The sequence below is a fragment of the Ranitomeya variabilis genome, chromosome 6 (genome assembly GCF_051348905.1).
Source record: "Ranitomeya variabilis isolate aRanVar5 chromosome 6, aRanVar5.hap1, whole genome shotgun sequence".
Lineage (NCBI taxonomy): Eukaryota > Metazoa > Chordata > Amphibia > Anura > Dendrobatidae > Ranitomeya > Ranitomeya variabilis.
In genome coordinates, this window is record NC_135237.1 from 474797165 (window position 1) to 474824267 (window position 27103).

Consider the following 27103-nt stretch of genomic DNA (forward strand, 5'->3'; position numbering starts at 1 on the left):
AAAAAACTGTTACTCAACTTGTAATTAAAATTGTATGCAATAAAAGACTAGTACGTCAGCTGACAGAATGAACGTCTGCTTCCAGCTCCACCTGGTGTGATTCCTCACAGTTTATGGAGTCTGACTTTTGTTCCGAGGTGACAAAACGAAATAACTCCTTGTCAGCACTGAAAATAATATGTTTATTTTTAGCTTTCAAATCCTTTTGTATTCATTAATGTATCCACTCAGTCTATGCGATGTATGCAGCCAATTATGGCTAATTAATTTTAACTGATGTTGTCAGCAGGCCAATTACCAACCCCCAGGAATTATTACCATCAAGACTCATTAAATCTATGAATGAGGTCAATTCTGCTGAACTGAATCACAGTCCACGTCTTCTTTTTTGTGCCTCCTGTTTTCATTATTGCTGTGAATTATATATATATATATAGGCTGAAAAGGGGCATGTGTGTCTATGTGTATTATTATCACCCAACTTATAATGGCACAACTACTGAAAAATTAGAAGCGATAAATACAATATGTTCATTAAAATAAAGCTTTAGCCAGTTCACAACCACATGTGTTGAGGCTATTTCTATACATGCAGTTTTAAAAGCTATGCAGGGCACAATTTTTAGCCGATTTATATATATATATATATATATATATATATATATATATATATATATATACATTTTTTTTTTTTTTCCTTTTTTGCTGATATCGTGAGAAAAATTACAGAAAACAGGAAAATGTCTATTTTTCATTTTATTGTTACTTTTTTATGACCACAAAGAAACTCTAAAGTACATTTTACATTGTGTTCTCCCTTCTGTACCAAGTATTTTTTATGTATTGAACACTTCCAGTTTGTTTTTGATGGGAGCTGGGCTAGTAGAAACAGCGATACGGATTAGTGGCGGATTTTTTTTCTTTTCTTTTTTTTCTTTGTTTGTTTCGCAATAAAGGTCAAAAAAGTACTTTAGGGGGAATTTCAACATTAAAATACTTTTTTATCATCACTGATTTCCCCTATAACTGGGTCTAGCATATTAGCCCCAGTTACATGGCAATTTTTCTCCTGCTTATGGCAATTTTTCTCCTGCTTAAAATACAGAGCTGATCTTCTTATACTGTATATACAGTAGCACTTCTTATACCGTATACACAGCACTCATTCAGTGCCATGTACAGAGTGATTAGGAAGGAAGAGATGGTAATAAACTGACCTCCGGCTCTGTGCTCCTGCACAATCTAGTGCAGATGCTGACCCTTCAATGATATTCAAAAATGTTTACAGTCTCTGGTGGTCCAGAATCATTTAATTATTCATCAATTAATAACCAAGTAACCAAGTGAGTATTCTGCTTCTACCGTTTTCAGTTCTGTAATACAAATAAAATAGAATAATGCATAAATATATGTGAAAAAATCACATCTTTGTTAATAGATCTAATTCCATGCATCGTCTGGTTTATTAAACTAATTTTGTCAGTCATTTTTACAAATTGTGGACTAATATTGCCTTCTTCTATCACACTCTGGAGGAACCTGTATGTCTGTACATTACATGTAGATTAACTCTTCTCCAGAAGAAAATGGTCTATTTACCGCTACTTATAGATAGTTAAGCTGTCAGTATTTCACCCATAAAAGAATCTCAGAACATGATTAGTCATTTTAAACCTTGATTTTAGACACTCTAACTCCATTTTTTTTATAATTTTTGCTTACTAGACTGTTTGTGAACATGTTTGGTAGTAAAAAAAAAAAAAAATGAACTAGAATTTTTTTTTTTTGTTTTTATTCTGAAAAAACAGATCAATGAGCAAAACGGAAATAGAAAACTACACATATTTTATTACAAAAAAACAATGTCTTAGACAGCGCGTTCTGAGCAGTCCGTTCTGTGCATAATATACACGTGTAGTGCACACCTAGTGATCTCTCCGGATGCACTCTACATTTTAGAATAGACTGCGCACCAAACATAATCAAAATAAAGCCATTTTATTGTGCGCAGATCTCAATGCATACCCCCGGTAGAGCGCGTGCACGACCCCATTGAAATAATTTAGGAAATAAATCAATTGATATACAATAGTAGATGCAATAAATAGACCCAAGTGAGGTTATAACTCCTTTATTTCACTGAAAATATGGCCTCACAGCTGTAAAAAACGATGTCGGGTCACTATGACCCGAACACAACAAGTGTAACTTTTTGCGTGTAGCAAAAAGTAAACGAAAAAAATAAAATAAAAAATACTCATAGGTAGGTCCCCCCAAATGAGGAAAAGTCAAGGAGTCTCAAGTTTTATAGACTTACAGAAAAAAATCTACAGGGCCGCAAAAAGTCTGTTCGGGTCACTATGACCCGAACAGAACATTAGGGTTACTAAGCCGGGTCATAGTGACCCGGAACACTACAAGTGTATAATAAATGCGAACAAAACAGCAGGGTTAACCAAACCAAAGTCTCCTCCAAAAAGAATAGAAACCCATATGTAAAGAGTTGTTTCCAGATTCTTGTCCCTTGCCAGTACAGGGCAGGGAACTGGTTGGGAGGGTGACATGGCTGTCAATAGGTATGGGAGCCATTATGCAGATAAAAAGTAATCTGCAAGTCAGCTCCCGTAGAAGCGCAACAGGGCGAAACGGCCGTCGTCACTCGCATATTCCATCTCCCATTCTCCTGTTGTAGATGTTTTAACCGTTGTTTTCTTCAATAAAACATGGATTTTCAAAACTGGTGAGTGCCACCTCTGCTTTCTACATATTGGGACTTATAGTACTGTATATTTTCTTGGTGAGCACCCGACGTCTCAGGTTACATGCCTGCTGCTGTATTGCACACCAAGCTGACAAACTACGCTATTGTGGTTCCAGCGGTGCAGATCACTTCTTCTCTTTCATTGCAAACAATTTTTATGCACATGTAACTCTTTCAAAGCCAAGTCCAACAATACCTTAACATGGCCGGTTTGTTCCTCTGTTATTGAGAAATCAGCATTTGAATTGACATGCAAATGAAGCTTAAGATCTGAAGCCTTGGTCACTCCAGCTCTGTTCTCCACCCCTGCTGATATATTCATTTTAACGAAGAGCACACGACACCAGTAATAGAGGTTAAGCTGTAACGACCTCAAATTTTAGCTTTACTTAACTTTCAAGAATTTGCAATTTGTGTGAAATATTTAAAAGGAAAACTAGATCAGAATGTGTCAATGAATAATAATGAATATCAATCCATTTTTCATGTACAGGATCGTTTTTGGAGAAAAACAAGGTCTAAAATGAGATTCAACTGTTATGGAGTAGATGCTAACAGGAACTGGAAAGTTAACTTTTGTGGTAAGTACAGTTGACTATGGCCTCCTGCCTCATGCCTAGTCCTATATTTTTAAAAGTATTTAAGAGGAATCTGTAAGAAGTATTAACTCTCATAAAATGTTTTTACGGACACAGAGGTCATATAAAATTTAATAAATGATACTTTAATATCTGCAATCTGATGGATTATTCTAGAGAAATACAAATTTTTCTTAATATGTGAATTAGCTGTTAAGATCTGTGGTCCAAACACTGATCTCTCTGAGAATCTGCCACCAGAGGATATTGTAAATGAAAGGGGGAGTTACCAGTGTCAGACATGTAATGACTGGCACTTTGCTCTCCTGATCTCACTGCAGAAATGCGTGCGATTATACCTAACAGTACAGCGGAGCTGAACTCTGTCTCATTACAAACACATTATTTCCAATGGTAATGTCAGCTTATCTGTACTGCCATTGTTCTACACTAGATGCTTGTGTGATGGTAGCTAAAGAAGTGTTAATACTGTCAGCTATACTGCATAGCTGTGCGTGATTGCAACTATGAGAGGAGAGTTACAACTACAGATGTGTTTGCAATGAAAGAGTGCTCTGCTATACTATGCTAGCTGTAATCACCCACAGCTATGCAGTGAGGTCAGCTGAGCAGACTGTCAGCCATTACATGTCTCACAATGGTAATGCCCCCATTCATTTACACAACACACCCTGGAGGAAGATTTTCAGGGAGATCTGTGTCCGGTGGCTCAAAGAATTTTGCATTATTGGGTGATAAAGAAAGAATATTTACATTTTTACCACTAAAATGTTGTTTCAGTCCCAAGTTTAAAATTTTTATAAGGACTAAGAGGAAAAAATGGACCCCATAGTTTCTTGTGCAATTACTCCTGAGTACGCCAATACTCTACATGTAATCGGGAACTACTTTTCAGGCACAGTAGAAAGCTCAGAAAGGAAGGAGGGCACATTAGGGTGAGCATTTTGCTGTTATGGTTTGTGGATCCCATAACCCACTAGAAGATGGTCTGAAGTGCCGGAATAACAGAACCCCACAATTATTAATCCAATTTAATAAGCTACACCTTTCAATTAATTGATTTAAGTGGCCGTGATCATATTAATTAATTAATAATAACATTTTTGCCACAAATGCTAGCGTTCATAGGAGATTGTGATTTTAGCAATACTGTACATAATACATAGCAGTGCTGTAGCACTGTTGTTTACAGTACAAGCGATCAGACGATCGAAGATTCAAGTCCCTTAATGGGGCTAATAAATAGAGTAAAAAGTGAGAAAAATGTTTTTAACCCCTTTATCCCCGAAGGTGGTGTCCACTTTTGTCCACAGGCCAATTTTTACAATTCTGACCACTGTCCCTTTATGAGGTAATAACTCTGGAACACGTCAATGAACCCTGGTGACATATGGTACTTCATGATAGTGGTAACATTTCTTTGATATGACTTGCGCTTATTTGTGAAAAAAACTGGAAAATATGGTGAATATTTAATAATTTTCAAACTTTGAATTTTCATGCCCTTAAATCACAGAGATATGTCGTGCAAAATACTTATTACGTAACATTTCCCACATGTCTACTTTACATCAGCACAATTTTGGAACCAATATTTTTTTTTTGCTAGGAAGTTATAAGGGTTAAAAGTTGACCAGCGATTTCTCATTTTTACAACACCATTTTTTTTTTTTAGGGACCACATCACATTTGATGTCACTTTGAGGGGTCTATATGATAGAAGATAGCCAAAAATGACACCATTCTAAAAACTGCACCCCTCAAGGTGCTCAAAACCACATGCAAGAAGTTTATTAACCCTTCCTGTGCTTCACATGAATTTTTGGAATGCGGGGAAAAAAAATTAACATTTAACTTTTTTCCCAAAAAAATTTACTTTAGTTACAAGGGTAACTGGAAAAAAAGGACCCCAAAATTTGTTTTACAATTTTTTCTGAGTATGCCAATACCCCATATGAGGGAGAAAACCACTGTTTGGGAGCACAGCAGAGCTCGGAAAGGAAGGAATGCCATTTGACTTTTTGAATGCAAAATTTGCTGGAACAATTGGTGGACGCCATGTCGCGTTTGGAGAGCCTCTGAAGTGCCTAAACAGTGAACATCCCAAACAAGTGACACCATTTTGGAAACTAGACCCCTCAGGGAACTGATCTAGATGTGTAGTGAGCTCATTGAACAATCAGGTGCTTCACAGAAGTTTACAATGTTGAGCCATAAGGCTATGTGCACACTGCACACGCTCAGGATTTTTTGCGGTTTTTCACTATAAAAACTTGATAAAACCGCAAAAAAATGCACACATTAAGCATCCTATTATTAGAATGCAATCCGCAATTTTTGTGCAAATGTTGCGTTTTTTTTCCACGGCGGAATCGTATTCTGGAAAAAAACGCAGCATGTTCATTCCTTGTGCGGAATCGCGGGGATTCCACACACATAGGAATGCATTGATCCGCTTACTTTCCGCATGTGGCTATGCTCACCATGCGGGAAGTAAGCTGATCATGTGCGGTTGGTACCCAGGGTGGAGGAGAGGAGACTCTCCTCCAGGGACTGTGAACCATATAATTGTTAAAAAAATAAGAATTGAAATAATAAATCGTGATATTCCCACCTTCCGGCGTCCCTCACAGCGTTCCCGCTCCTCGCAATGCTTCCGTTCCCAGTGATGTCTTGCGGCAATGACCTGTGGTGACATGAGTCTCGTGAGACCGCTACGTCATCTGAGGTCTTTGCCCCTAGGCATTATTGGGAGCGGGAGCATCGCGAGGAGCGGGAAGATTGCCGGGGACGCCGGAAGGTGTTAATATCACGATGTATTATTTTTTTTATTATTTTTAAGATTAGAGCTTTTTACTATTGATGCTGCATAGGCAGCATCAATAGTAAAACGTTGGTCACACTTGTCAAACACTATGCTTGACAAGTGTGACCAACCTGTCAATCAGTTTTCCAAGCGATGCTACAGATCGCTTGGAAAACGCTAGCATTCTGCAAGCTAATTACGCTTGTAAAACGCTAGTGTTTAGTGGGAAAACGCATGCCAATTCCACATGCATTTTACCCTCGGCACAGTTGTGGAATTGCCGCGGAAATTTCCGCGGCAATTCCGGACGTGTGCACATAGCCTAAAAATAAAAAAATCTTATTTTCCCCACAAAAACCAACTATTTGTTGTGCAAATTCTCCTTAGTATGCCGATACCCCATTTGTGGGGCAATACTACTTTTGAGTCACAGTGCAAAGCTCAGAAGGGATCAAGCGCCATATTGGAGTTCAGATTTTGAATTCATCTAGGGGTGCAGTGATCATATTGACAACACATGTGCCTCACAGAGTTTTATACCACTGAGCGATGAAGAAAGAATAAATTACAATTTTACCACTAAAATGTTGTTTTAGCTCCAATTCTTTAATTTTTCTAAGGGCTAACAGGACATTTTTTTTTACAACAAACTGAGGTCCATTTTTTTCCTGAGTGCGTCAATATCTTACAAGTAATTGGGAAATACTATATTTTTCAAGCACGGTGCAAAGTTCAGAAGGCAAGGAGCTCCAGATTTTACTGTTATGATTTGCAGGTACCATGACTAGTGTTGAGCATTCCGATACCGCAAGTATCGGGTATCGGCCGATATTTGCGGTATCGGAATTCCGATACCGAGTTCCGATATTTTTGTGATATCGGAAATCGGAATCGGAAGTTCCCAGTGTATGGTTCCCAGGGTCTGGAGGAGAGGAGACTCTCCTTCAGGCCCTGGGATCCATATTCATGTAAAAAATAAAGACTAAAAATAAAAAATATGGATATACTCACCCCTCCGGCGGAGCCTGGACCTTAGCGGTGTAACCGGCAGCCTCCATTCCTAAGAATGCAGTGAGTTTAGGACCTGCGATGACGTCGCGGCTTGTAATTGGTCACGTGAGCGGTCACATGAGCGGTCACGCGACCAATCACAAGCCGCTACGTCATCGAAGGTCCTTCACTCTGCATTCTTAGGAATGGAGGCAGACGCTTGGACCGGTGAGAGCCAGGGGCCGTCCAAGGGGTGAGTATATCAATATTTTTTATTTTTATTCTTTATTTTATACATGAATATGGATCCCAGGGCCTGAAGGAGAGTTTCCTCTCCTTCAGACCCTGGGAACCATTCCGATATTTTGTGTCCCATTGATATGCATTGGTATCGGGTATCGGCGATATCCGATACTTTTTGGGTATCGGCCGATCCAATCCGATACCGATACCTTTGCATATCGGAAGGTATCGCTCAACACTAGCCATGACCAACTAGGAAAGCCCATGAGGTGACAGAACAGCAGAACCCTCCCCATAAATGACCCCATTTTACAAACTACACCTCTCAATTAATTCACCTAGGGGTGCAGTGATCATATTGACACCATGGGGGTGTCACAGAATTTTATACCTTTGGGCAGTGAAGACAAAATAACTACATTTTTTACCACCAAAATTTTGTTTTAGCCCCAGATTTTACATTTTCACACAAAAAGTGGGTATAAGTGACAACAAAATTTGTCCCACAATTTCTACTGAATGTGGCAATACCCCATAGGTGGCTGTACAGTACTACATAGCCATACAGAGAGACACGGGAGGAACGGAGAGCTATTTGCCTCCTGGAGCGCAGATTTTCCTAGAATAGTTTGTGGACTCCATATACAGAGCCCCTAATTGTTAGAAGAGCAGAATCTCCCCTTAAGTAACCCCATTTGGAAAACTTTACCTCTTGGAGAATTTATCTACAGGTATAGTGTCGATTTTCACTGCATGGGCATTTTCAGAAGGGAGGGGGCATTTGGATTTTGGAGCCGAGAATTCGCTGAATTTCTTTTGGCGGGTGCGGAGCTATTTTGCTTTTCTAAATCTCCGAGTGATGCGATTCAGATGAACCCCTGAGGGAGCCATTCACTATAATGAGGCATCAGTTACTCTGGTCTCCATATGGCCTCTGTTCAGCAGTGTCCTTCTTTTCAGAAGTGCACAAAACTGTGACCGACGGCACTTTTATGCAATGCTAACAAGACGAACACTGCCAGATCACAGGTCAGATGGCGTCCACAGTGCCTCCATCTGCCTCATTATACGGAATCTTCCACCAGAGGTTCCGTCTGAATTACATATTTCAGAGATTTACATGGAAACCCCGGTGTAAGAGCTCAACGCAGAGCGCAGAATAAATGTGTGCCGAGCCTTACTGTGATCTTTGGGAGGCAAAATGAAAAAATCAACAGCATATGAAGAATTGGTTTTATTTATTTTTTACGCCATTCCTCGAGTGGTATAAGTGATTAGGCAACTTTATTCTTTAGGTCAGTGCGATTACAGCAATACCAGATTTATATCGGGTTTTTATGTTTGGCTGCTGTCACACACTAAAAGATAGTTTTTATTGCAAAAAATAGTTTTTGCTTTACCACATTTTGAGAGCTATAATTTTTACATATTTTGGCCTACACAGTCATGTGAGGTCTTGTTTTTTTGTGGAATGAGTTGACATTTATATTGGTACCAGCAATTCAGGAATTTCTTTTGGGTGGCGGGGGGTTATGCCATTCCATGTGTGGTAAAATTGATAAGGCAGTTTTATTTTTTGGGTCAGTATGATTACAGCGATACCTCATTTATATGTATTTTATGTTTTGGTGCTTTTATTCAATAACAACTATTTTATAGAAAAAAATTATTATTTTTGCATCGCTTTATTCTTAGACCTTGTGAGGCAGTGACTGGTGTCACAGGTAGGGGTCACTGTATGTTCTCCCCAGAATGCGCATGGAGGCGTATTGAGGCCATGGAGGCGTATTGAGGCCATTGCAGTCACAGGCGTAGCAGTGATTGTAATTGTGAGGCAGTGACCGATGTCACAGGTAGGGGTTTTGTGTATTCATCCCAGGATGTGCATGGAGGTGTATGGAGGCCATGAGAGTGCATTGCCATCACAGGCATAGCTGTGATTGCAATGCAGTCTAAAAATTAAGGACTCTTTCACAGGTCCGTGTCTCTGGTACATGTGGTGACAGTTTTCACACGTACTGGAGAACGTACACACGTCGACCCATTCAAATGAATGGATCAGTGCACATGTCTGTGTGTTTCTATGGACCGTGTATTCGTGTGTGCCACACGTAGATATGTCTGTTTTTTAACGCCAACAAAGACGGCAAAAGGTCCCGCACATGTGCACACGGAGAACACACATTGATGTCCTCCGTTTGACATGCATCAGCTCCAGGGAAAGCGCTACAGTAAGCACTGCTCCCCAGCGGCAGGTGCTGAAGACGGCTCTCATCATTCTCCCCTGCTCTGCTGGTGATTGGCACGAGCAGAGCAGAATGATGAGAGTTATATTAAAGTCAGAACAATGACAGAAGGTGGGGACTTTGGGGACTCTTACCCCATCATCCGACACCTGCTGCCGCTAATAACAGTGACAGTAGGAGCGGATGATCCAGATATTCCTCAGCCGCCGCCTGCGATCTAACAAAATGAATGAAAAACCCGACATGGGTTCCCCTTATTTTCTTGAACCAACAAGGCAAAACTCACAGCTGGGGGCTGCAACCCTCAGCTGTCAGCTTCAGCAAGGTTGGTTATCAAGAATAAAGGGGTCCCCACACTTTTTTTTTAAATTATTTAATTAAATAATTTAAAAAAAAAGTGTGGGGTCCCGCACATTTTTGACAACCACCCTTGCTAAAGCTCACAGCTACAGGGCAAGTGGGAAGAGCCGGACAAAGTGCCAGAAAAGGCGCATCTAATAGATGCGCCTTTTCTGGGCAGCTGCGGGTTGCTGTTTTTAGGCTGGGGGGGCCTATATCAATTGCCCCATACCAGCCTGAGAATACCAGCCCCCAGCTGTGTGCTTTAGCAAGGCTCCTTTATTCTTGATAACCAACCTTGCTGAAGCTGACAGCTGAGGGTTGCAGCGCCCAGCTGTAAGTTTTGCCTGGTTGGCTCAAGTAAATAGGTGGGAACCCACGCTGGGTTTTTCATTCATTTATTTGATTAGATCACATGCACCAGTTGTACAATACCCTGATCATCTGCCCCTGCTGTCACTGTTATTAGTAGCACCAGGTGTTGGATGATGAAAGTAAAAGTCCCAAAAGCCCCCACCTGCTGTCATCGTTCAGACTTTAATATAACTCTCATCATTCTCCTCTGCTCGCGCCAATCGCCGGCAGAGCAGGGGAGATTGATGAGAGCCATCTTCAGAACCTGCCCCGGGGAACAGCGCCTATTGTAGCGCTTCTTCCCTGGTGGCTGTCCATGTGGTACTGATGTTGCACACGGGTGGCACACAGTTGCCACACGTGTGCCACAGGTATTACACACACAGACATGGATATCTTCGGTACTGTTTTTTGTGGTACTGGAAAAAAAAGGATGTGTGAATGAGGCCTAAGTGTTAGTCTTGGGCATGTTAGTGTCCAAAGCAGAGTTGGGAAAACCTGCTCTGGGTTTTTTTGCATTTTGCAACAGACTGCAGGATGGTAGTTGTGCAGTCCGTTTCATTCCAGGCCCGGGTTTTCCATGTGGCTGAAGGCCACAGGTTGCTTGTAAAAAGCCCTGCAGTAAAGGGTTGGGTGTGTCAATATCAGAGTGGAGTTTGAAGCAAACAAAGCAGATGGCTCAGCTCTGTGTGAGAGTAATACAGAGCCCAGCAGAGTGAACTCCTGGCCCCCACAGCGTACACAGCGGTGCAGTCGCCCACTGTAACTGGTCAGAGGAGGACTGGTGTGTTTAGTGACTGTAAACTGAAGGATATTGTGTACTGTGGAAAGCTGTGAGTAAGGAGACATTAACTCAGTGGTGCAATCGCCCACGGCAACAGGTCTCGGAGGTGTACTGCCTTGTGCCCAGTGGTGAACCAGAGGAAGACTGTCCTATGCCCGAAGGAGGACTGGCATGGTTAGTGACTGTAATCCGGAGAATATGGTTCCTGGTAGTGATCTGGAGGATACCGGATACTATGTAGTGCTGTGAATTGGACTTTAATGATACATACTTGTGTGAATTGGACATTAATGGTGTGAAGTAACCGCATTAAAGAGATTTTATGTTGAAACTTTATTGGGTCACTGCCTCCTCACTGCAAAAGTGTGCGACTGTAGCATTACACCTACACTCCCTGACAGAAGTTATGTCGTTTATCCATGTTATGTAAATAAAAGCTTATAACCTGATGTTAAATTCATCCATTGGTTGTATAAATTATTCTTTTGAAAGCTGAAACCCTCCGAAATGTGGTTTAGGTTAAGAAAATAAATTGGCAGCAATGCAGAAATATTGATCAGTTAATGGACACAGAATGGTCAGATTTGGGCAAGACAAAAGTTTTGTCGCCCACCAATGGATGAATTTAACATCAGGTTATAAGCTTTTATTTACATAACATGGATAAGCGACATAACTTCTGTAGGGAGTGTATACATTTCTTATTTTTCTGCTGAAGGAGCTGTATGACTGCTTGTATTTGCAGGAAAAAATGAAGTTTTCAGCAGTACCATGTTTACTTACCATATATCCGTCTTTTTTATTGCGTTTTATTCCACTTCTTGTTCAGCAGTATGATGATAAAGCATTGTTTTTTGCCTTGTTATTTATTTATTTGTTATGGTGTTCACTAAAGGGGTTAACTAGTGGGACAATTTTATGGGACACTATGGAACAATCATTTTTTGCATGCTGATCTCTTCTACAGCATGGAGAGGCAGCAGCCTCTCCATTCTGCAGAAACTGTCAGTTCTGCACTGACAAACTTGCTGATCATGCACTGGGCATGATCAGCAAGTTTGCTAGGTCTGGTGACCCAGATGTCGCCATGACGACATTAGGTCATCATGGCAATGATCGGGACCCCGCATCATAACACTGTGTCTCTGATGTAAATGCAGAGGGGCTGTCAGCCCTCTGCCGGCTTCCGGAATACCGCCTTCGTGTTCAATGGCAGCATTTCGGGGGTTAAAGTGCTGGGAGCAGCTGTCAGAATCAGTCGACCCCTGTGTGCGTGGGTGATCGCTCAGACGTAATAATCAGTCCCTGATCAAATAGGCCCAGGGCACAGGGACTGATTATTACATCTGATGTCAGAAAGGGGTTAAAGATATTAAAAAAAAAACCCACAAAATGTCAAATCACACCCTTTTTCCTCATTAAAAATCAAACTAACAAAAAAAAACACATTCAGCTCTGGCAAAAATTAAGAGACCAGCACACCAAAACCCTGTCATTGGCAGCTCAATCTCTAGACCTGAACCCCATTGAAAACCTCTGGAATGTAATCAAGAGGATGATGGATAGTCACAAGCCATCAAACAAAGAAGAACTGCTTATATTTTTTGTGCCAGAAGCAGAGTGAAAGACTGGTGGAAAGCATGCCAAGACGCATGAAAGCTGTGACTTAAAATCATGGTTATTCCACAAAATATTGATTTCTGAACTCTTCCAGAGTTAAAACATTAGTATTGTTGTTTCTAAATGATTATGAACTTGTTTTCTTTGCATTCTTTGAGGTCTGAACGTACAGTACCCCGAAACACAGTGTCTGCAAATTGAGATTCTGGATTGGCTATTATCCTAAGTCATGTGACAAGGCTTGTTAAAGGGTCGACATTGACTTGTAGGATTGCTACCTTCCAATAGGTGGCACTAGAGTTCTAGTTCTCTTCCTCTCTGAAGAGACAATTTGCATAATTAGCATATTTCCCAGAGGAGCATTGCGGCTTTAAGTCTCCTCATCTCGGCATGCTTAGCATGTCAATCTACGCAAGGAGAAACGATACTTTTTGGATATGGCATTATTATAGAAGATGAGCAACTACCAGTTACCCGGCCCCTAACTTTTTCACCTATCCTAGTAGTAGTAACCTGATGTTGTACATTTGTAGTCTACCTGTTTTTACAAGCCACTCTTACAAATTGAAATCTAGAGACAGACCCACTTTAAAGGGCCACTGTCACCCCCCTCCAGCCGTTATAAACTAAAAGAGCCACCTTGTGCAGCAGTAATGCTGCAGTCTAACAAGGTGGCTCTTTTAGTTTTTGATTCATTTATTACCTCAAAAAAGCGTTTTAAAAATTGGCCACAAATACCAGATATTGCACCTGGAGGCGGTCCGAAGTGTCCTCTATGAAGCTCCCAACTGCCGTCACTCTTCTCTTCAGGGGCGATGGTACCCGCCCCCTGAGGGCTGTTATCTTCTGAAATCCGGCGCCTGCGCTGTGCGTGCCTGCCTGGGGCCTGCGCAGTGTTCATTGTCAGTGCGGCCACACTGTTGCTGAATCCCCCGCCCCGCACTGTTATTCATTATGCACAGTGCGGGGCTGGGGTTCCTGGGCATGCGCACTGCGCTGTTTAGACGCTCCCCAGCTCCGACGCTCCCCAGCTCCCCCGCCTTCCCATGTACAAATGCTTATCTACATTGCTGTCAGCTTTATCATTCCAATATGATTGTGGCAGCCAAATAATATTTCACTCCATAATACTTCATGGCGTTCACATTTTTGTCTTACTTCAGAGGAAGGTGCTTCATTTAATCCATGTGACAGTACATATTGTGGTCCCTATCCGGAATCTGAGCCAGAAGTTAAGGCCGTCGCTCAATTTATCCATAAAAGAAGAAAATTTATTAAAATTTACATGTCGTTCCACGCTTATGCCCAAATGGTACTCTACCCTTACTCCTACCAGTATGATGCCATTCCAAATTACAAGTGTGTGGTAAGTCACATTATAGTTTGTGTTTTTGGAAAAAATGTAATAATTTAATCTGAATATTACAGAAGTTCCTATATAATTTTGGGACAAAACTACAGCATATATAAACAATTTTTTTGCCCTTTCTTTTTATACCTTGTCAGGAGTCAGCAGCAAATAAAGCCGTCCAAGCAATAAATTCTGCTTATGGGATACGCTACAGACATGGTCCTGCAGCCACCACTTTATGTGAGTATATGATAAGAAAACATTGCACTACACTCTCATTATTACACCTGTATTATTATTATTATTTATTATTATAGTGCCATTTATTCCATGGCGCTTTACATGTGAGGAGGGGTGTACATAATAAAAAACAAGCACAGTAATCTTAAACAATACAAGTTACAACTGGTACAGGAGGAGAGAGGACCCTGCCCGCGAAGGCTCACAATCTACAAGGGATGGGTGAGGCTACAGTAGGTGAGGGTAGAGCTGGTCGTGCAGTGGTTTGGTGGATTGGTGGTTACTGCAGGTTGTAGGCTTGTCGGAAGAGGTGGGTCTTCAGGTTCCTTTTGAAGGTTTCCATGGTAGGCGAGAGTCTGATATGTTGGGTTAGAGAGTTCCAGAGTAGGGGAAATGTGCGGGAGATATCTTGTATGCGATTGTGGGAAGAGGAGATGAGGGGGGAGTAGGGAAGGAGATTTTGAGATTTGTACTGGGAGACGAGGTCACAGATATATGGATGTTGTGGATCGCTTTGTGTGTCATGGTTAGGGTTTTAAACTGGAGTCTTTGGGTAATGGGGAGCCAGTGCAGGGATAGACAGAGAGGAGAGGCTGGAGAATAGCAAGGGGACAGTTGGATTAGTCGGGCAGCAGAGTTTAGAATAGATCAGAGGGGTGCGAGAGTGTTAAAGGGGAGGCCACAGAGCAGGAGGTTGTAGTAGTCAAGGCAGGGATGATGAGGGCATGCACTAGCATTTTTGCAGATGCTAGGTTGAGGAATGTGCGGATCCGGGAAATATTTTTGAGTTGAAGTGGGCAGGAAGTGGAGCGGGCTTGGATACATGGTTTGAAGGAGAGACCAGGTTCAAGGATTACCCCGAAGCAGTGAGTTTGAGGGACTGGGGAGAGTGAGCAGCCATTTACTTTAATGGATAGGTCCATTGGAGAAGTCGAGTGAGATGAGGGAAAGATGATGAATTCTGTTTAGTCTATATTAAAGGGAACCTGTCACCCCCAAAATGGAAGGTGAGCAAAGCCTATCGGCATCAGGGGCTTATCTACAGCATTTTGTAATGCTGTAGATAAGCCCCCAATGTATCCTGAAAGATGAGAAAAAGAGGTTATATTATACTCACCCAGAGGCGTTCCTCACTGTGGTCCGGTCCGATGGGTGTCGCGGTCCGGTCCGGGGCCTCCCATCTTCTTACGATGACGTCCTCTTCTTGTCTTCACGCTGCGGCTCCGGCACAGGCATACTTTGTCTTCCCTGTTGAAGGCAGAGCAAAGTACTGCAGTGCAACAGGGCAGACAAAGTACGCCTGTGCCAGAGCCGCAGCGTGAAGACAAGAAGAGGACGTCATCGTAAGAAGATGGGAGGCCCCGGACCAAGACGCCCACCGCAGCGTGACTGCCCCTGGGTGAGTATAATCTAACCTGTTTTTCTCATCTTTCAGGTTACATCAGGGGCTTATCTACAGCATTCCAGAATGCTGTAGATAAGCCCCTGATGCTGGTGGGCTTAGCTCAACTTCCATTTTGGGGGTGACAGGTTCCCTTTACGTTTTAGTAGCAGCTATAAAAATCATACAGCACGTTATATTTTTATGGGCCGAGAGCATATTATGGTTGGTAAGTCTCCCCAAACAATAAAGAATCATCAAAGTGTAGTACTCCAATACAATTATAGACACAAAAGGAAGGAGTAAACGAAAAACACCACCTAAAAATAAAAGAAAGTTCTTTTACTAAATAATCATGCAAACAAACATATGTGACCTTAAATAAAAAGTCAATCAAGAATACAGTGAGGACTAAACAAAGCCAGTACACTGAGGAGAAGCAACATGTCAGTAGTATGACATGGGAAGGCAGAGGCAATCACACTAAGGTGCAGACTAACATTTACATGGTAATACCCAGTAACACGTGTATATTGCTAAACGGTAACTGCACCCATGTGTTGCCTCAAAATAGAGCGCTACATTACATAAAGTGCTTACCCATCGTAAGTCCAGACCTGAAAGCCGACCCCCCGCAAGCTCTGACGCACGTTTTGCGTGCCCGCTTTCTCATAGGGGAAGTGGTAAAGCAGTCCTGTCTATGATGCACCATTTATAGGGCCCAGACTCGCCAATATAAATGGCGCATGCGCACATGATCCTGCACACAGCGTATTGTCTGTCCCACAGCTGTCAACATGCACTGCGCATGCGGGTGACCTAGCACCCGATGAAGTCAATAGACATGCGCATCGCATATTCAATAGACGGTGGATGGGAAGACGGTGCCAGGTAGTCCCACTGCACAAAAAGTTTTACTAGTCTAGGGGAGAAGGATAAAATAGTGGACAGACATTGTGGGATTCTGGTTAGTAGGGAGGTGATGTCTAAAATAATATCCTACATTTCCATTAGAAAGATCTGCTACTAACTGCATAATGAGAAACTTGAAGAGCAGTCCTGACAACATATGACCCCATAGGATTTCTTGTGGCCCACAGAAAATTGGTAGATACCGGTTTCCTTCTTTCTAGATTTAATTGTAGTCACATCTTTTAGAGGAGAATTTGAAGACTTGAAATCTGGAAGTGGGCAGAAGAGCGCTCATCAGCTGCTGACCTCATCCCATTGCTGAAGATTGTATATACAAACTATTATAATAGGCGAAGGTGTATTGCTGTGCTGGCACAGTATGGGCTTTAGTTTGGGGGGACTTTATGGATATGTGGGAGAGTACAGGGGCAATGTAGAGAGGAGGCAGCATGGGGGGCAGATGTGACATGAGCAGTATATGGGAGTAATATGGAGAGGTGGATAATTTATATGAGACAGTGTGGAGGAATTGTATCATGAGAGGGGCAGTGCGGGGGTCATATTTTATACAGGAAACACAGTGAGGGGAAATTATAGATTCAGGGCTACAGCATGGGAGGTATTGTTAATCTTGGGGTATTATAATGTGTGATGCAGTGACCCCAGTTACAGGTAGGGGGTGCTGCATGATCTCTTCAGAGTACGCACGGAGGCATATTGAGGCCATAAGAATGCGAGTCGCTCTGCCAGGGCTGTGGGGTACTCTGTACCGGGTCCGGTGTTCACGGGGGGATGTCATGGTGCTGACCCGGTCCGTGGCCCTGAGCGCCCATGTAAAAGGGAAAGGTCTTTAAAGGGAATAAAGTTTATGTTCGTGATGCTACCTGTGGTATTCGGTCAGTGGGGACCGACGCTGCTTTAAAGGATCCTCTGGGGTGAAGTTATGACAGCTAGATGGTATAACTTCCCACAGGTGAAGTATATCCCCAGGGCTCCCGGTGTGTAGATGGAAGATGGTGAATGGTGCAGTAAAGAACAAGGACACAGGGTTGCAGTCTCTTTATCTTAGTTTACTGAAGACTTCAGGCAGCCACAGTCCAGGGCACCAGATCACAGGGCAGGCAGGGTCCGGCCAGCTTGGAGGCAAGTTGGGAGTCCCCTTATCCAGGTGAAGATTAAAGCCTTCCTCTAGCGTCGTGGTGTGGTAGTTCCTTACTGTCTATGACTTTGCATAAGGTCCTCACAGATGCTCTCTCTCTGTCCCCCGTATAGGATATGGCATAACCCGTATGACAGGTGACTTGAGCCTTCTTACAGGGACTCTAGCACGCCCCGGGCTCTATAGGTGTCACCGTGCATCCTGGGTTATAGGGTGGACAGGTAACTTGCAGTTCAGCTGTCCTGCCGGTCTCTGATGTAAGTCGTAGAGGCCCTTACAACCTCAATGTTCCGGCTACCGGTCTCTGCGCCTCAGAAGGAGGCAGCCTGCTCGTGGATGGTCTCCCACTGGTATCCTCTCCTGTGCTTCTTACTCCTGCACGCTCACTGCAATATATTCGGCTTTCGTATAATCTCTCTCCAGGAGCTGCAGCACTGCGGCTACACAGCTCCGTACACCTTCTTCTGCCACAGACTGCTCCAGTCTGTTCCCTGGCAAGAACTAACTAACTTTCCCTACAAACTACCATATATGTGGGGAGTCACCTAGTAAATTGGATCAAAAGCTCCCCCTTGTGGCCTGGAGTGTGAACATGTTGCATGTTTGTGTTTACCTGGTGACAGTTATCCCTTCTTGCCTCCAAACGTAACATCACTCTCCCTGTGAGGAAAGCAATGCTACTGTGACGACCAGGGCCCTGGGGCACTACAAATGCATGGCAGTCGCAGGTATAACTGTGGTGATGAAACAGTGTCCGGCATGATTGTAAATGGCCGGTATATGTCGCAGAGGGTGTCTGCGCTGTAAGCCTGTAGTATTGTTGTTCTGGGACCTGTAGTCCCACAAGTATTTGTATAGTTTGTAAAGGGAAGCTTGAAGGGATAGTTTGAGAGCTGGGCGGGTCAAACTAGCCACACACACCTTCCATCTATGGGAGTGGTTACAGCTACATAATGTGACCAGGGTTTGGTCACATGTTCAGAGTGCATGGCCTGTGTGTTGTAATGTCCTGGAGTGGACTGGATTTCTGGAAGCACATAGTGAGGCCACGGACTGATAGCCTGTGTGTTGGAATGTCCTGTAGTGGACTGGATTCCTGGAAGCACATGGTGAGGCCAGGGACTGATAGCCTGTGTGTTGGAATGTCCTGGCATGGACTGGATTCCTGGAAGCACCTGGTGAGGCTATAGACTGAGGGCCTATGTGTTGGAAGAGCCTGGGACTGGACTTCCTGAGTAGCACACGGAGAGGCCGTATCGGCAGAGCCTGGGATGGCTATTGTGTTGGGGAAGATACAGTTCCTACTGTGGGTCTGGATTATCGGAGGTACCCTAGTCACAAGGACGGTGATCCCAGTGAGGTAGCTTTTCCCTGGGAACCAGGACTGACAGGAGTCAGTGTGTGGAGCCGGAGCTCCTGTGAGGTAACTCCAAATAAAGGTGGTTACGGGCAGAGAAGTGTCTGCCATTGGAACAGACTGTTGGTGGTTAATGTATTCCGTTGATGTAAATAATTAACTGTTTGTGACACGGTTTATGATGTTTAATAAACCGGTTAGACTGTTTATGTGGAGAAACCGTACCTGAGTGCTTTAATCCTGTTGCCAAGCGAGTTTCCCCAACCCACTCAGGTAGCATTATCTCACATATGATACTTTTATTTTTATGGGTGTTGTCTCATGATGTGCTGCAGAGGGTCAGAGATTAGGATATTCTGCAGAGACAAGTTGTGGTCGTGAAATATGATCATGGTGTCTGTGCTACATGGAAGGAAAAGGGGTGGGAGTAATTTTAATCAGAGAAGATGTGATCTGTAAGGTACATATATACAAATGTTTACTTGTGATAATGCAGTGCTGTGGTTCCTGTATGATCAACAGTCTGATGATAACTGCTAACAAGTCCCAGCATCTTCTTACAATTAATAAGGGCATACTGAGAAGAGAAGGTTCATGCCATGCAAGTGTATTTTGTCGGTGATAAACTAATGTTGCAATTGATCGCTATACTGAGTTTGGTGATGCATTTATGTACTAATGGTGGTCCCAGTGATGCATTCATGTACTGACTTTGGTTCTGGATTCATGTACTGACTGTGGCTCTGGCGCTGTATTCATGGACTGATGATGTTGGTTCTGATCTTGTACACATGTACTGACAGTAGCACATCTAGCACTCTATAACTGGTAAGATAATGTACTACATGGCTGTTAAAACTCCTCTACATTTGGACTTTTGAGAGTTTCTGCTCAATTTCTGGTCCAAAAATTCAGTGTAAGTTTGGGAATGATCACTCCTTTTGGAGAAGAAACTGAAGATAATCTCTCCCAAAACTTAAAACTTCTTTAAAACTTGGCTTTAGTGATGTACTCATGTACTTAAGGTATGTCTGATGAAGTATTTAAGTAACTACCCCTTTAATTTTTTTTTCAGCCCTAAAGATCAGTTCACCATGACGATGTGGCCATTTGACAAAAAATGTTGTGCACCCCTGTTCCATAGTAATACATTGGTCTTCATGATTTCTACATGTGTTGCTTAGCTTACCCTTATACCTCAAATTATACACAATATTTAAAAGGATTTAGATAAGTCTTTCTCTGATAAAAATATGAGTGAGAGTTTGAGAGAATAAAGAGAATTTACAAATTTGACTTGTCTACTTGTTGTAAAATGCTCAGTTGGTGTAAGGTTTTATTTAAATTGAAGTAATGTAATATGTATGGCTGCTTTTGTACACTCTTCAAATCTGTGTGAGCACAGCTAGGTCAGAACAGAATCTCTGCATGTCAGCGAGCATGTTTCTAGTCACTGAAAGTTCGCTAACATCCTTTAATGCCACCTATCTGTAAGATTTTTCCATTTTATGAACCAAAGGAACAGGTTTCTAAGCCTTCAAAATAATCCCTTACCCTAGAAATCTATTTAAGCAATCTTAAAAATGTATTTTTCAGAGCATCGAATGACATATCACCTCATCCCATAAGAGTAATGCTGAATCTGCTGTAATCATGCTCTAAGTGAAGTGACTGACGTACCACAGTCAAGATTCAATCACAGGGAGAAGGTTGTTGGGCAGTTTGTGGCAAGTCAATCATGCCTCTTTGGAAGTGAATACAACAGATTCATGATTGTTCTAGGATGAGACACGACTTTGGTGACTAGTGTGAGTTATAAATGTCGCCAACGCTACTGTAATGTGCAAGATTTCTTAAACAGATTTTGAGTATGACAGGAGGGCTTCCAATGAGTCAAGTACAGGGCAGGTGTAGAATTAATGTAAATGTATTAAACCTACTGACAGTTTCCCTTTAAAAGTGAGGAATTAAAACAAAAAAATCCTCATTCTTCATTTGCTTTTTTTTTTTACTTTTCTTGTCTTGTAGTTTTACTGTTTTTTTGTGACGTGTTTCAAAATGTCACAAGTGTTTAATGAATTTTGTGCAATTTGAAAAAAATGCTTTTTTTACTGTCTTTGACTCGTTTTGCGACTTCTTAGCTCAAAAAGTTGTAAGTTTCACAACGTGGCACAAAAATAGATGATGTACATAAAATCATTCCAGTGGAGTAATGAAGGTCAAAATAAGGTCTATAAGACCAAAAAAATCAGAAGGAGCTACTTATAGGATTGCTGGAACAGCAAACCAGAACCCTCACTTGACTACATAAGACCTCCAGAAAGATTTAACAGACTCTGGAGTTGTGGTATATTGTTCTACTGTTCAGAGAAACCTGCACAAATATGGCCTTCATTGAAGAATCATCAGAAGAAAACCTCTCCTGCATCCTCACCATAAAATTCAGCGTCAGACGTATGCAAAAAAACATAAAAACAAGCCTGATGCATTCTGGAAACAAGTCATGTGGACCAATGAGGTTAAAATAGAACTATTTGGCCACAATGATCAAAGGTATGTGTGGAGAAAAAAGGGCACAGAATTTCAGGAAAATCACATCTCGCCAACCATTAGGCATGAGGGTGGATCGATGATGCTTTTGGATTTTGCTGCAGCTAATGGCACGGTGAACATTTCACGGGTAGAGGGAAGAATGGATTAAATGAAATTCCAACAAATTCTGATATAAATATAACACCGTCTATAAGAAAGCTGAAGTTGAAAAGAGGATGACTTCTACAAATGGATAATGATCTTAAACACATGTCAAAATCCACAATAGACTACCTTAAAAGGTGAAAGTTGAAGGTTATAAAATGGTTCTCACAGTCCCATGATCTGAACATCATTGAAAATCTGTGGCTAGACCTCAAAATAGAAGTGCATGCTAGACGACCCAGGAATCTCACAGAACTGGAAGAATAATCCAAAGAAGAATGGATGAAAACGCTCAAACAAGAATTGAAAGACCCTTGTCTGGCAACAAAAAGCATTTCAAAGGGGGAGCTACTAGGTACTAACCATGCAGGGTGCCCAAACTTTTGTATCGGCCTATTTTCATTTTGGTAATTTTTAAAATGTAAAAGATGAATATATATATAGATATTTTGCCTAAAATACAAAGGAAAAGTATCATCTTTAACTTTAGGCCTTATATCATTTCATTTTCTACTTGCTTAACTGTAACAAGAACAGTAATTTTGACCAAGGGTGCCCAAATGTTTACATGCCACTGTGTGTGATGTATATATTGCAGACCCCCACTGGTTGAGTTCTATAAAGGTACCGTGAGCAGTGATGAATTTCCCACTGTAACGAAACATATATTGTAATCTACATCTGTTTAGAACTTACTGCCACAAGTTTTCAAAATTCAGACTCGACTGAGAATGAGCTCCAGACCGACTCAAATCTGGAAATGCAGTTATGCGTAGTATCATTAATACCACCTATAGGTGCTTCCCACAAAATTAGAATATCATCAAAAAGTTATTTTTTTTCAGTTACTTCAATACAAAAAGTGAAGCTCATATATTATATAGAGTCATTACAAACATAGTGATCTATTTAAAGTGTTTATTTCTGTTAATGTTGATGATTATGGGTTACAGCCAATGAAAACCCAAAAGTCATTATTTCAGTAAATTAGAATACTTCATAACACCAGCTTGAAAAATGATTTTAAAAACTGAAATGTTTTCTTACTGAAATGTGTGTTCAGTAAATGTACTCAATACTTGGTCAGAGCTCCTTTTGAATCAATTTGGCGTGGCACGGAAGAGATCAGCCTGTGGCACTGCTGATGTGTTATGGAAGCCAAGGTTGCTTTGATAGCAGCCTTCAGCTCATCTGCATTGTTGGGTCAGGTGCCTCTCATCTTCCTCTTGACCATACCCCATAGATTCCCTATGGGATTAAGGTCAGTCGAGTTTGCTGGCCAATCAAGCACAGTGATACTGTTGGCTTTAAACAAGGTATTGGTACTTTTGGCAGTGTGGACAGGTGCCAAGTCCTGCTGGAGGATGAAATTTCCATCTCCAAAAAGCTTGTCGGCAGCGGGAAGCATGATCTTTTCCAATATTTTCTGGTAGGCGGCTGCAGTGACTTTGGTCTTGATAAAACACAGTGGACCTACACAAGCAGATAACATGGCTCCCCAAACCATCACTGATTGTGGAAACTTCACACTAAACTTCAAGCTGCTTGCATTGTGTGCCTCTCCACTCTTCCTCCTGACTCTGGGACCGAGATTTCCAAATGAAATTTAAAATTTACTTTAATCGGAAAACAAAACCTTGGACCACTGAGCAACAGTCCAGTTCTTTTTCTCCTTGGCCCAGGTAAGATGCTTCTGGCGTCTATTGGTCATGAGTGGCTTGACACAAGGAATACGATACTAGTAGCCCATGTACTGGATACATCTGTGTGTGGTAGATCTTGAAGCAATGACTCCAGCACCACTCCTGGTGAATCTCCCCCATATTTTTGAATGGCCTTTTCTTATCAATCCTTTCAAGGCTGCAGTTATCCCAGCTGCTTGTGCACCTTCTTCTACCACACTTTTTCCTTCCAGTCAACTTTCCATTAATATGCTTGGATACAGCACTCTGTGAACAGCCAGTTTCTTCAGCAATGACCTTTTGTGGCTTACCCTCTTTGTGGAGTGTGCCAATGACTGCCTTCTGGACATCTGTCAAGTTGGCAGTCTTCCCCATGATTGTGGAACCTACTGAAACAGACTAAGGGATCTTTTTAAACGCTTAGGAAGCCTTTGCAGTTTTTTTAATTATTCTAATTTTCTGATATAGTGACTTTTGGGTTTTCATTGGCTGAAAGCCATAATCATCAACATTAACAGAAATAAACACTTGAAATAGATCACTCTGTTTGTAATGACTCTATATATGAGTTTCACTTTTTGTATTAAAGAGCTGCAATAAATTAATTTTTTGATGATATGCTAATTTTGTGAGAAGCGCCTGTATCACCACAGCCGCACCAAAGAGCAGCAGCTAATTCCATCACATTAGGAGTGAGTTAATTAAATGTTTGACCAAATATAACAGGATGATTTTGTATGGCCTCCAAGTGATGGTATAGATTTTAAGATGTCCCCTGATAGAAAAAAGTTCCCCACCCCTGCTTTACAAGGAGTCTCCAATATACGAAAATCCGACTTTCATGTGATTCCTAGTTAAGAATGTTGGATGGTAAAAAAAACCATAATATACTCAGTTCACAAGTCATAATGTCACGTCGTCATTGCAAACTATTATTCCGCAGAGAAGCTCCGCGAAGACGTGGCTCGCCCGACCATGGAAAGAAGAGTACCGGACAACAAAGCGAATATTAATTAAAAGAAAAAAACCTAATACTCACCTCTCTGCCTGCCCCGGTGCTCATCATCCGTTTTTCTTCTTTGAGCCGTTGCACATGATATCTCAAAGACTTCCATCATCATAAGTTTGCGATGTTTACGTAGTGTTGAAGACGAGATTTTCTCTCACTCGAACCAACCTCAGGTATAGCTATTCATAGGCACCTATAATTGGGAAGAACTAAATCAGAGAGACAGACACACGTTGTCTTTCCAAGATAATAATGAATCCGCCTTTATTTTCTCAAGCCCATCTTTTATAGCCCAAAATGGGAAAAACAACGTTGCATAATAAATTGGCACATATGCATGGTTTACACAATGGGTTGTCATATACATCCTGGGACACAAGATAGATTAGGCAAGAAGAATGTAGGGAGTCTTTGCACATGCCTCTGGTTTCATAAGATGTTGGCTGGACATTTACATTTTTGGATGTATTCGGACAGAAAAACAGAATCTGGGCAACAACAACCAGACGTCCTTGACATTTTCTGGGAATTATTGACCACTGTTATTTAAAATATCCGGGAAATGAGACTCAGATGATAACTTTGTGCAATACTTTGTTTTTCTGCTATTTTTCTGATTTAAATGAAATGAAGATTAACCATTTCTTTAACAGTAGTGATCTTATGATGCACAGTATCCTCCAAGGCCTGGATATGGCCATAAGTCTTTGCCTAAAGTTAAAGGGAATCTGTCACCCCATTTTAGGCTTATAAGCTAGGGCCACCGCCATCAGGGGCTTATCTACAGCATTCTATAATGCTGTAGATAAGCCCCCGATGTAACCTGAAAGTTAGATTATACTAACCCAGGGGTGGTCCCGGTTCGGTCTGGTCCGATGGGCGTCGCGGTCCGGTGCCTCCCATCTTCATACGATGACGTCCTCTTCTTTGCTTCTTGCCGCGGCTCCGGCGCAGGCGTACTTTGTCTGCCCTGTTGAGGGCAGAGCAAAGTACTGCAGTGCGCAGTACTCTACTGTGATGGCCACATGGTCTCACTCTTTTGTGTAACGTGTAACCTGCCCGCTGCCTGCTGTCAAATGTAATCCATGTCTAGCAACACAGATGCCAAAATGCATAATAGGAAGTGGAGCAGATTTTTGCCTCTCTGCTCCTGCTATCCTGTTTGAAAGCCTGCTTACAGGCACAACAGAGAGGTGGGTTTTCAGTGCAAGAAAAACAAGCCATTGGACAATGGCAGGGGCAATACAAGATGGATGAGTAGAATAAGAAAGTTCCAGCATGTATAGTGCCGGCAGAATGATGAAAAGGAACTACTCACTCCAAAGGAGTGGTTAACAAATTACAGAGCATAAGAATCAAAACACATTAGCCTGGTAAGGGCACCAAAAACAGTTTTAGCCGGCTGTGGTGGATGACAAAAGCAGTAAGATACTTGTTTTTCTACAAGTAATGTATGAAAGGATAGGTAAACATTAATTCCCATGTTTCAGAGATTGAACTTTGTTTATACAAAACCAGAAGAACCCTTTAAGTGGGGAATCTATGAATGTTAATAATGTGCCTGCCAGACACTTCTAAGCACTTATGCAAGAAATACAGCATAAGCTCTGAAATAATAAGATACTGGAGCAGCAGAAAGGTCTCAGAAAATCTTCATAGCTCCAAACCAGCCCAATAAACCGGAAAATATAATAAGAAATATTCATTTATGAATAATGAAGTATTTTATTGCATTTTTTACATATAACATGTTTTGTTTAGCCACTTATGTATTTGCATTTAATTACCAAAGCTGAGATACAATCGGAATAATGTTAGATCCTGAGCCAGGGTTTGATCGGAGGTGTCTCTGTCTCAGCCCTGTCATTTTCAGCACATAACAATTGCATATCCAACAACACTCACAATTTCTTTCCGCTAATTGCTTGTGGTGATTCACGATTACCATCCTTTTCTTTCAGATTTGAGTTCCGGCAGCTCCATGGACTGGGCCTACAATATTGGAATCCCATATACATTTGCATTTGAACTTCGTGACACTGGATATTATGGATTTCTTCTACCTGAGGGTCTAATCCGGCCAACCTGTATAGAAACAATGCTAGCAGTTAAAAATATCACCATGCATTTGCTGAGGAAATGCCGCTAGCGAAATAGAGACATTTTATTTTTATTTTTTATTTTTTTCTCATTCCTGCCTTTGATGAATGTGGTATAGGACGCTACATCACAGTATAGATGAAACATTTGTCTTTATTCGTGAAATATAAAATATAAAAAAATATTGTAATTATGCTTTGGAATTCTCCTTCCTTACAATGCATCTTGATTCTTGAGCGAAATATTTTATATTCTCACTAGTCGTATTTCAGATATTCATAAAGGCTCATTCACACATCCTATTTTCATGTACGAGTACTACCCATGTTTTTGTAGGTCCATTCACATGACCATGATTTTTCACGGCTCAAGAGGTCTGCAGAAAATCATGGAGACATGTCTAATTTTGAAGGGATGGTCATGAGTGCCAGTCAATGGGTCCGTAAAAAATTGGATCACACTCAGATGTCAGA

At 41.7% G+C, this 27103-nt stretch overlaps 1 protein-coding gene across 1 annotated transcript in view; it reads left to right on the forward strand.

Annotated features, from left to right (window-relative positions):
* The window catches only part of CPA6 (carboxypeptidase A6), a 204955-nt gene extending 178135 nt beyond the window's left edge, over positions 1–26820 (forward strand). The window contains exons 8-11 of the mRNA XM_077270644.1: positions 3255–3342; positions 13906–14108; positions 14249–14333; positions 26492–26820. Of these exons, the coding sequence (XP_077126759.1) occupies positions 3255–3342; positions 13906–14108; positions 14249–14333; positions 26492–26679 (564 nt within the window). The 3' untranslated portion in view covers positions 26680–26820. The remainder of the gene's footprint in view (positions 1–3254; positions 3343–13905; positions 14109–14248; positions 14334–26491) is intronic.
* The last annotated feature ends 283 nt before the right edge of the window (positions 26821–27103 follow it).